The 12,127-nt window shown below is 39.7% G+C and overlaps 1 protein-coding gene across 5 annotated transcripts in view; it reads right to left on the bottom strand.

Moving 5' to 3' along the window:
- The window catches only part of TERT (telomerase reverse transcriptase), a 422,846-nt gene that overhangs the window by 128,517 nt on the left and 282,202 nt on the right, over positions 1–12,127 (bottom strand). For all 5 annotated transcript variants that reach the window (XM_089437131.1, XM_089437132.1, XM_089437134.1 and 2 more), the window contains 2 exons: positions 8,988–9,129; positions 7,302–8,875 (listed from right to left, as the gene is read on the bottom strand). In XM_089437131.1, coding sequence (XP_089293257.1) covers positions 7,302–8,875; positions 8,988–9,129 — 1,716 coding nt within the window. The remainder of the gene's footprint in view (positions 1–7,301; positions 8,876–8,987; positions 9,130–12,127) is intronic.

Below are 12,127 nucleotides of genomic sequence, written 5' to 3'. Positions count from 1 at the left end.
TCTATGCTTCTCGTCTGGAATGTAACAATATGCCACACTTCCGAATATCCTGAGATGACTCTTCTTCGGCTTCTCTCCTTCTTATTTCCTCGTTTTCCACTTTGAGAGAAATAATTTTGTTCCGTAGTTTCTCGTTTTCTTCAATGGCGCTTATTAACAATTCATCTACATTCCCTTCTAGGCCCAAGTCATCATCATCTGTGAGTGCCATGAATAATGCTTCTTGGCTTTCATCATGATCACTTTCCTCATCTGATTTCCTTTTGATGACCATAAACTCATCCTCATCAGACTCATCTTGCTTGGAGAAGAAGTTTTTCTTATTGAACCCTTTCTTTTTATGTGCCATTCTTTTAGAATTTCCTTCATCATCACTGTCATGTTTATGAGGACATTTTGCTGCATAATGACCTATTTTACCACATTTAAAACAGATAAGAGGATACTTGCCTTTAAGCTTAGATCCTCTCTTCAGCTTTCGTACATATTGAGCCAATTCGGATTCCACATCTGACTCATCACTACAGTCATTTCTTTCTTTCCCTTCCTTTGACTTTCAGGCCTTGGATGCTGCATCCTTGGAGCTAGGACCACCTTTCCTCATTTCATAGGCAGTGAGAATTCCATGGAGTTCATCCATTTTGAGGGTGTCAAGATCCTTTGATTCTTCTATAGCACTTATTTTGGAGTCAAATCTGTCTGGAAGAGACCTTAATACCTTTTGAACAATGGTACTTTCTTCAACTTTTTCGTCCAATCCTTTCAGGGAATTTACCACTTCAGCTACTCGGAGGAGGTATGCTGCAATGTCTTCTTTTCCATCTTCAAACTTTCAAATTGTCTTCTGTAAGTTTGAAGCTTTGCCTTTTTGACTTTTGAGTCTCCATCGTACAAGCCAACTAGCTTCTCCCACATTTCTTTGGCAGAGTTACAGTGCATGATTTTTGTAAACTCGGAATCAGTGATTCCACTAGTGATAGAGTTCATGGCTTTTGCATTTGCAATGTAGGCTTTCCTCTCACCTTGGTCTGTTGGAAGAGTGGAAGTCGCTTGATATTCAGTTTCACAAAAATGCCAGACTTCAGGTCCAAGGGACATTAAATAGTAAGTCATTCTTTTCTTCCAAAACCCAAAGTTAGTGCCATCGAACAGAGGAGGTTTCCCTGATGCTTCATGGTTTCTCATCATGGCTGTTGATCCTTCTTCAAGCTGTTAGGCTAGTATGAAGAAGCCTGCTCTAATACCAATTGTTGGAAATACTGAGAGGGGGGGTGAATCAGTGTTTCTTACAATTATTTTTTATTGTTCTAGTGATTCCCAAAAGCATATATGTATTTGTATATGTATACACAGACCACAGAAATCAACAGTTGGAATTAATGCTTTTATTAAAGAAACGCAAAACAGTGCAATGAAATAAATACAGTATTAATATATATCTAATTGTGAACAGTTGCCAAGCTCCAACTTGGACTTCAGAGAGGCTCCAACCTCAAGAGCACCAACTCTGTTTTGCCAAGACACCAGTCTTGGACTTAGGAGCACCAACTCCCAAGGACTTCAATCCGGATCAATTCTGAGGCACCAACCTCTTTGGTATACACTGGTGTGCTGCTGCACTCTCTTCAGCTTCCACCGCTTCTGCTGCCCCCTTTGCCTCTCCTGCTTCCACTATCTCATACTCAGGTTATATCATACACCAACAACAACATCAGTTCTCTGTTTTTGTTGCTTTTATACATTCCATGCCTCTGTCCATTCGTTTCCTCTTTCTCGCTGGCTCTTTGGCTTCCTTTCTCCGCAGGCTCTTCGGCTTCCTCAAGACTTGCTTGCCCTGTCAGTTACCTCCTCTCTTGCTTGCTTCTTCGGCTTCCCGGACTTCAGTTCCCTCTGTCTATCCAACCGTTCCAATAATTACAGGATACATATATCAAAATTGTAACAACACTCCTGTTTTGCTCATGATCGCAGGCATATACTCGAGCCGCTTCATTTAACAAACAACCACATCTTATCCCAATCATAATCGCCATGGTTCGGTCTCCCACACTATCGATACTGTTCCTTACAGTATTTTTGCCTCGGAACCTGATGGCCTGGGTGCAAGCGTCAGGGATAATCTTCCCAATCTGGCAATAATTTCTCCTATATCAGTCTCAATTTCCCTTTCTTCTTCTTTTGGCTTATCAGTCATTAAACTGATATCTTCATTGATCTGTCTGAGCCCACAATCCTTGCTTAATTGACAAATAGTGCTTTACTCTTCCATCGGGCAGCAATTCCAAAGGAATTACTTAAAAAAAAAACACTATCGGAGGCTTTTATACGTATAATACGCCCAACACTCTATCAGCGGCTTTATGCTATCGACAGTAATTCAAAAGAGTGACTTTAAATACATTCGCGCCTTATGATATCCCTTTTCCCTTTCCCCGACGCGATATCAGCGATCGCTATCGGCGGAGTCTGTACACCAATGCTTCCAATCTGCTGTGCGGACACGACGCACATTAAGCTCCCTTCTAAAGAGATTTTGGGTCTGGCCTATCGGCAGCTCCCTATCGGCAGATTTGCAATGTAATGGGTCTGCGGACCCGATGCTCCTTTAGGCTTTGTTTTATAATATTTTGGCTCCGATTATCGGAGCGTACAGTCTAAGCCTTTGCTGACCCGATATCCATTAACTCCAATCTATAGTATTTCGGCTCCGGGATATCGGAGCTCTCCCATGTAGCCGTATCAAAGGTTCCTTTCGGACCCGAATCCTTATCCGCTGCACTTTATAATACTTCAGCTCCGGGATTTCGGAGCATACACTTCGGCGGTTCCGAAAGGCTCCACTCCTCCGATGCGATATTAGTTTCGGACCCGATATGGGTCTGGACCAATCTTAATAAGAATTCACGTCTGCCCAATGTTTCGTTTAATGGTTTATCCGACATTTCTTTGCGGAAATGGAATTCGCCGCCTTGGAGGGATTTCTGTGTTTAAACACAGTTCCGCCACAATCTCCGCCTCCAATACAGTATTCCTTAAGCATTATTGCTCCGATAGCTGTGATTGCTACGTCCCATGGATATATGGTTATCGATAGTTGTGTGCTCCTCTCGTAGGTTCTTCGTGGGCATGTATTACATGCAGCACTCTCTGATATGGCTCCTCTTGCTCTGATATCCTCCGTTTGCTCCTCTTCTTTGGCATATATATATGTTCTGTTCCATTTGCTCTGTTTGCTCCTGTAGTTCCGCTAACACTGTCTGCTCCATTGCTCCTCTTCTTTGGCATATATGTATGGTCTATATATATGTGGCTCCTCCGATATGTTCCTCTTTGCTCCAATGTGGCTCCTCTGGCTTGGTCTGCTCCTCTTGGCTCCGATATGCTCTGTCTCCTCCTCTCGAATATTGCCATATTGACATCAATGACAATCTGTGTCCAACATTGTATGCTTTTGAGGTCTCGCTATACCCTACGAGGTGCCTCGTTTTTCGCAGTGTGATCCAGCTTTCTATGCTTCTCGTCTGGAATGTGACAATATGCCACACTTCTGAATATCCTGAGATGACTCTTCTTCGGCTTCTCCCATGTTTAGACTCCTTTAGGTGTTTTCTTCCCCAATGCTATTTCAGGAGTTCTATTTTGGATATACACCATTGTGTTGCATGCCTCTGCTCATAAGAATCTAGGATATAACATAGCCTTTGTTGCCCCGACAATTGTTCTATTCTTCCGCTCCACTACATTCTGTTGTGGATTGTATGGAGTTGTCCACTCTCTTTTGATGCCCTCCTTTGCGCAGAAATCTATGAAGCTTTTATCCGTATATTCTCCACCATTATCTGAACACAATACCTCTATTTTTTTTCCTGCCATGTTTTCTACGAGAGCCTTAAACTCTCTAAACCGATCAAGGACCTCATCCTTGAACTTTATGAAATAGATCCAGGTTTTTCTAGATTGATCATCAGTAAAGGTGACAAAGTACTTGCCACCGCTAAGAGATTTCATGGACATTGAGCCACAAATATCTGAGTGTATCAAACCCAACACACCTCTTGCTCTACTGTCACTTCTGGGAAACGTTGCCTTAGCATATTTCCCTAGTATGCATCCTCTGCATACATCATCATGCTCAGTATTGAGGATTGGAACTCCTGTAACAGTCTCTCTGAGCATCCTTAGTGCTCCATGGTGTAAGTGTCCCATTCGCCTGTGCCATAGTTCATTCAGTTCCTTTTCACCATTATGATTACTGCCTATTAGTGCCATTGGAGATTCGAGCTGCAATCTATACAATTTGTTGCTTCGAGCTCCAATTTGTCTCATCTTCTTCCAGCTAGAATGTTTGACATACACCTTCCTTCCAATGAAGTATACATCGTACCCCTTCTCCTGTAATTGGGACAATGAAATCAAATTCATTCCTAGCCCTTGCACATAGAGCAAATTAGAGGCTCTTACGCTAGTTCCTGCTTTTGTCTGAAATGCTATGGTGCCTCTCCCTACTAGAGTACACTTCGTTATGTTTCCCATAGTGATTTGGAAGTCCATCTACTCTTCTTGATAGCTAGAGAAGTACTCTCGTACTCCAGTCATGTGAGTTGAAGCCCCACTATCAATATACCAAACACCTGTTGATGTTGAACTTGACAAACATGCGAATTCTTCTTCCAATCTGGAAGATAATACATCTTGACTATCCATGTTGTTTTGTGTTATTCTCCTTCTCAACATTGCACTTACTACTACAAGACACTATGTTTTCGTTGGAGATCTGCTCTGCAAAAGAACCACAGTTGCTCCCTCTGCCTCTGACAACCCTTCGATCTGGAGATTGATTCTCTGCCAACCCACTTAGAGAATTAACTCTCCCTCGAAATCTTACCTGCCTGGCCCAAGGACTGCACAGCCTTCTGAGGATTTCGAGCAATTGCTTATGCAGTGCTACGCTACTCCCTTTTCTTCTACACTAGACCTCTCCTGCCTCTTGTCGATGCTACGATACCATGTGAAAATCTAGAAATTCCAAACCCTACTACAAAAATTGATAATATTTCTTCTATTTGTTAATTTACTTAAACAAATTATTTGCAGTTTTCTACGACAAATATCGAAATACATACACTGAAGTCTTCACAAATTAATTACTGCGGAAAATAAATGTAAGGAAAAAACTAGCACAACAATAACACATTAACACAGTTATTTTTGGACAATTGTCCCAGGAAAATCTCATGTACAAGATACAGATAGCAGAATAGAAGAAGAATTACTTAGAGAAATTTTACAAACAAATTTCTCCACTCCACAGTGAATTTTTGACACCTGAGAGGACCTACTACCCTCATGCTAGCCACACTGCATCACCCTCCACGCAATGATTGTGTTGTCCCTACGTCGCTGCCTCTGCGTGGGTGATCTGCGTCCCTCTTCTGCGCTGCCTCTTCCTCTCACTTCCTGCACTCTCGACTATTGCTGATACTCTCTCTCTCACACCTGCAACTCACCCTCTGATTCGATTTCCTCTTACCGAACTTCAGCCTGTGAGAAAAACAATCTTCTTGGGCAGCTGAGTATCTGCCCGGTGTCCTTTCCAAATGCCCATCGAAGTCCTTATAACATTCTCGTTGAATAGTTAATAGCCCATATTAGATTCTAATCAATGGCTCAAATCATTTTGACTTGATCCTCATCTTATTCTAGAAGTTTCACATTGAGTTTAATTAATACCCTTTAGTTATTTTAATTTCTTAAGTTTAGACTTAGGCATCCATTAAAAATAATTAATTATTTTAATAAAATTGTCTCCAAGTGGAATTTCCCAAAACAATTTCTGGGTATTATGGAATACATGTGTCCTAGCCTCCCTGCAAATTTTGAGGCTTAGAGCACATCCGATGCTACCAAAAATCAACAAAATCAAACCCTAGTCTACTTGCATTGATTTCTCAACATCTCAAGGCCAAATGCCATGGGCACAAGGGTGGCAATGTTGAGTGTCCACATATGGGCATACATATGTAGGAGGGAGCCTTTCGTTTCTTGCTTGCGGCTTATATGCTTTTAACTTTCTTTTAGTTGCATCAACCTCCAGCGCAATGTTTCCAGGCCCAACACAGACATGTGGACAATGGGAGAGGGTGTGCTAGTGCCTTGTGGACTCAGAGAGGAAAGATGATAAGATAGGACTTGCAATGTGCAGAGGGGAGTGAAAAATGTGAAATGGGGAAACGGGACTCCACCACCAAAATAGGAGTTTCCCAAGTAGTGCCTTTCCTAAATCAATAAGCAAATATGCGAGATCCCACATGACTAGGGTTGAGGATTAACCCACCATTTAAGGTGAGGGAATAAAACCCCAATCGAAAACCACCCCTCTTCCAGGTCACGCAATAATCCATGCCCAATGAAAAACAAGCATAAGCACCCGATTGCACAATGAAAAGCATACCTTCCGGGTTGGATTGCCTACTTCAAACATATGCTCCTGACAACATGGCGAGGGGACATATGGTCGATTTAGAGAGAACAAATCAAATGACACAATACATCGGCTATGCTATTGGGTGTCAGGGGTTGTTGGCTGTCGGCAGAAGAGATGTCTAGGAGAAAGATTCTCCTATGGGGTCACCCACTTTTGTTGGGTAACAAGCCTCTCAACCAAACTTTGGGGCTTCAACCTTGAACGGCTATATCTCCTCAATCGTGAGGAGTTATGAGGCTTGCCACATACCATTGGAATCGGCTCGACCTAGAGAATCAATTAATGATTGCCTCACGATCAAATTGATTGTACTTTACATCCATTTCCCTCAACAAGTGCGGGGCATCTAGGACTTCGCTCCCTCTTTTCCAGGGCTTTGTGTCATTTAGAGCTTCCAATCAATGCAAACTACGAGCGTTCAAGGATCGACATTGGCATCAATGGAAACACCATTCAACACTTTAATTTATGAAATCATATAGAATTACGAAATAGAGAATATGGAGAAGCACCTTTCAGTTTCCCAGCAAGGTTTCCCTTGAAAATACAAATATATAAACCAGGTTTCGGATTCTGTATAGTGTTTGCTGTTGTCATGAATCCAGAGTGTGGTTTATACACAAACACACACCCATGTCTATACATCATTATCCCAAATGCAGAACCTATTTTTCAAAAAATAGGGTAGATCCATATCTAGGTCCTACTAACCTAGATAACTAGTTAAAAAATTACTATATCAGAAAAATGAGCAGGTACCATATTGTTTTTCTTGGATTTATGAAATCATATATAAGAACAAAAGAAATAACATAACCTGATCAATGAAAATGCATTGTGAATGCTTGGACGAAAGGCTCCCCAAAAAATTCACAAAGCCTATGCCCTTTTCTGGAACAGAACACCTTCCATGTGAAACTTTGAATGACTTTGTTGAACAAGAAACTTTTGTGTACCGCTGTACCAAATACTCCTCCTTTTGTAAAATATTCCGTATCACATCAAGAAGCTTATCATGATTAATTGTATCAAATGCTTTTGCAACATCACAGACAGCAATATACAGCTTTGGAAGACCTATGAAATAATCCTTCACGCTCAAAACAAAGGGAATAAACTTTTGATAAATATCGTTGTAGTCGAACACGGAACAACCTAGAGCCTCAGGGAAATCTTCTTGTTCAAGTTTCAAACAATGATGCAAGTCACAAAGGTGAGAATTTACAGATCTGAAAGATAGTTTGACTTGAGAATCAGATCTTCTTTCTTTCTTCAATTTATCAGAGATTAGTGCATGAAATGAAAATGATGCAAACTTATCACCTTTCTTTGCATTCAAATCATATTCTCTCTGTAAATTATCTACATAGGCTTGAATACTTCTCCCACTGTAATCCTTTTGTTTTGGAAATTTTGTCTTGCCATTTCTGTTCAAAATCAGCAAGTTGTTTGCGAACATATTTCTGTTTCCCGTTTTAGCAGTCTGTACTGGGTTATTTTGAAGCTGAAGCCACATTGTTGATGGTGCCCCAAGATTCGCTATAGGTCTTACTCCAGTCGCCTTTGGAAGAAACCGGACCCGCGAAAATCCTAGAGATCTCCTCTGTAATGTCTTTGCCAAAGACACGGCACTTAGCCGCCTATAATTGGTTCCTCTAAGATTTTTTACCACCCCTTTTAGTATCTTAGCCCATGCAGTTTTCCTGTAATAGAAGACATTTTGCCTGCCATTCTCACTTTCAGTAACATAGAAGTGTGCCTGAATAAGTGGAACTATAAAATCTGAAAACAACCAAAATATCCAGTTTGCTAGCATCCTTTGCTTCAAAAGATCTTTGTGTGAATGCTTCCCACCCTTTCTTCTGTCTGTGCTGTACTGGTGTGTTGATCCTTCACTTTCCAGACAATAAGGATAACTCCAATACTTGTCTCCATCATTAGAACTATTTAGATAAACACAGTGTTCACAAAACAAAGAGGCCCTATTCAACCAAGGATAATGGGATGTTTTAAGCTTATACAAACACTGCTGAAGAGTAATATTTTCAAATCTCCTCAACTTGACAAATCTGGAAATATTGCTTCTTAATGCTCTCCAGTTACGTTTTGATCCCAGTAAAGCGTCAGGTATAATCCTTCTGCAAACAGCCCAGATAAATGACACAACTTCATTGTGGCTGGCATATGATCGGATAAGTTCATTTTGGAAATCCTTTGATGGTGCCTTGCAGCCCCCTGGCAGTTTTTTTAGAAGCACTGAATCCTGACCCTTCATATTCCCATTCATTCCTGACATAACATAATCTTTGGAAGTCCTTTTCCCAGTTAAATTATGCACATGAGAATGCTCTGAGAAAGATTCCTTGCCATGTGTTTCTTCACCAAAGCAATCTGCAAGACTAACATGTTGACATCCTAGTTTGTCAGCATTCCGTAATAAACTGGTTACTGCACTTATTTAAATCATTACAATGGATCAAGCAATTGTTCTCAGCATACGGACCATGATATCCTGGTAAAACTTGAGAAGCAGAATCTATTTCAACGTCTATATGATTATTATCTTTTTGGGCAGTCCCATGAAGGATAGACCGTGTTTCTTTATCTTGTGTTTCATCATCCTCAGAGAAAAAAGAGTTTGTTATCTGCACAAAGTTGATGGTATGTCAGCACTATAGGCTTGTAAAAAAAGAGTGGATGCAACTGTGAACATCCTTGTTAATGAAATGGTACAACAAATCCATGAAAGAAAATAACATATCAAAATAATTCCATGCTTTCCTCACTTGGCTTTAAAACAAGGAGTATTTCTGTCATCTCAGAGGAAACAGCACATAGTAGCAGGGTACTTTTTAGTGGAGCACTAGTACCAAGTAGTCAATGCAAATATAAAGTTTCCCTCATCTTAAATATTTCAAAATCAATTGTTATATTAAACTATCAGACATGCTTATATTGCATAGTAATCCTTAAAAAGAATAGGTTTCTCTAAACATTCTCTAAAAGAATCAAGAACAAAGGGCAATATTTTATAAAACTGGAAGGTTCCTTGTAACAAACATAAATTGATCTGAAATGAATCTGAACTCTTGAATAGCTGTAAGACTCAGTACCTGCAAGCCAATTTAGCACTTAGTGAAGGATAGACAGATTATGTAACACAACGCAAATATAAAAATGGAATAAGACAAAAATGATAATAAAAAAATGAATTATGTAAAATACAAAAATAAAATAGGAGAGAATGCTAAGAAATGGGAAATGAAAGATCATGGCTGTTGGCATCCCACAACTCATCCTATTTCTTCCTTCACTTTCATTCTCAATGGAAATTTTTCACCAAGAGAGGAAAAGGGGTAGAGAGCCATGAAAGCATTGCAACCAGAGATTGACAGAATGTAACATGGAGACCCCATTCAAAGCTGGTTTTCACTTTTGGGTTTCCTGGTAAAAACTCTGTGTCAACTAGGTGTGTGATTTTATGTGTGATGGACATCCATTTTTAGCTGCATATTGCTGTTTATGCATTCTGACAAATAAATGCCAAATGATTTGCTCAATTAATATGGGATTATAATTGCTGTTTGTGTGACTTGATGTTGTTGGAAATTGATGGCTCCATTCGTTGGGTAAAATGATTCTCCATTTGGCACCATATAATTCACATAGAAACTAGCACGTATTATATATAATGGGTGAATCCGTGTTTGAATTCAATCCCTATCAAATGAATGTTCACTTCAAACAGCCAAAGGACATGGAGTCTTGGACCACACATTTATTCTCTAAGGGAGATCAAGGTTTGTGGTAAAACATTGTTATTCCCCATTTCACTCTCAAATTTCTTTTTATTTGCCTAGAGAGTTGACAGGCAATTTTCTCTTTCCTTATAGCGGTATGCTCTCTCTGTCTCTCCCTCTCTCTCTCTCTCACACACACACACACACACAGTCAAATCAACATTGCATTGGCCAATTGCATATTCCCCTAGGTTGTAAGTCCTCCCTAGATTGCAGATTCCATGCTTTAGTTGAATTAATAGATAGTCTGGTCAATTTTATTCCATTTCCAGTCGAATTATTACATTTCTGGTAAATTAATTACCTTGTTGGTCAACTCATTATGTTATGAATGAAATATGTATAAAAATAGTAAAAATAATGTAAATATAAATAATAATAACACATCATAAATAATGATTAATTAGTAATTAGTTAATGAAGAGGCATGTCCCTAAGGACATGACCACTGGTGAAGAAGTATCTGCCTAGGGTATATAAGCAGGCCCTCACCCTGATTTGTAATCATCTCATCAATTTCTTTTATATAATATTCAAACTACAATTACTTGTCCAACAATGGATATTCTGGTCTTCGAAGTATTCTGAAGATTATTGTTGCTTATACGAACTTTGTTCGTTACATTGGTATTAGAGTTGTTCGTTCCTCTGGCCGCTCCATCGTTGCAGAGAGTCGTGTTCTCCGATGCAGCTCCTTAGCCGTCAAATTCGTCAACCTTGTTGTTGTTGAAGCATTTTTCTACAAGAGTTTGGAGTTTCTCCATCTCGCATAGGCCCTTGGCCATATAAAAAAAAGGAAAAAACTGAGGAAAAGATTAAAAAGAAGCATTCAAGAAAAAAAAGATTTAAAAAAAATAGATATATAGGAGAGAAAAACTGAGAAAAAAAAAAAACAAACAAACAAACAAAAAACAAAACAAAACAAAACACAAAAAACAAATAAATAAGAAAACAAGGTGAAAAAAAATACATATCTATATATATATATATATATAATCAGAAAAGAAATATAGTTGTAGAAAAAAATTCAAATATACAAAATATACATATTAAAAAAATTATTAAAAAATAAAAATAAAAATAAGCTATATTATAAAAAAAAGGGTTATTAACAAACAAACAAAAAAAATTACCTGCGCCTTCCGTTACAGTCGTTGCAATCCATGCCTACAAGCTACCATTGGCGAACAATGATCACCCAATTTTTGACCGTCCAATTTCCACAAATCTCGTGCCCATTCCCCCTTCGTTGCCTCTGCCATCTCCAGCCACTGCATCGTCCACTAGCTGCCATCCCCAATTGCTTTGATTGAGTCACAGACCACTATTCCCATCATCCTTGCGATCCACACATGTTCCCACACCGCTAGCATCATTTGCAGTAGCAATGCCACAAAACCACCCTGGCTATTCGTAATCGACCTCTCCACTCTTGACATAGACGACCGTAGTTACCCAAAGACATGTCCACCACCAAAAAAACATTTGTGCCACTACAATTTTCTCTACTCGTCGCCTTATCCAATCTACACGGGACATAACAAATCCTCTCGCCCCAAGATTGCCTTCCCTTGAGCAATTCGTATATGTCCACTATAAAGGCATCTGCAAACTAATACCAAGATCCCATATGAACCATTGTGCTATGCCATGCCTCCATGCTAACCAATCATGAATGGATCCCTCAATATTTGGGTCCTAAACCCATCTACGACTCAACCTGCCATCAAGAGACCCATCGGGATCCCAAAGCCACCATGGCCAATCATCATCACCCATACCCCACGGCTCTAGATGTGCTCCACCAATAGAATACTAACTCATCACCTCTCTCCAATCCAAC

The sequence above is a fragment of the Pinus tabuliformis genome, chromosome 5_2 (assembly GCF_031772625.1).
Source record: "Pinus tabuliformis cultivar Carrire ecotype Pingquan chromosome 5_2, CPIR1, whole genome shotgun sequence".
NCBI lineage: Eukaryota > Viridiplantae > Streptophyta > Pinopsida > Pinales > Pinaceae > Pinus > Pinus tabuliformis.
This window is presented reverse-complemented; position numbering and strand designations above follow the sequence as displayed.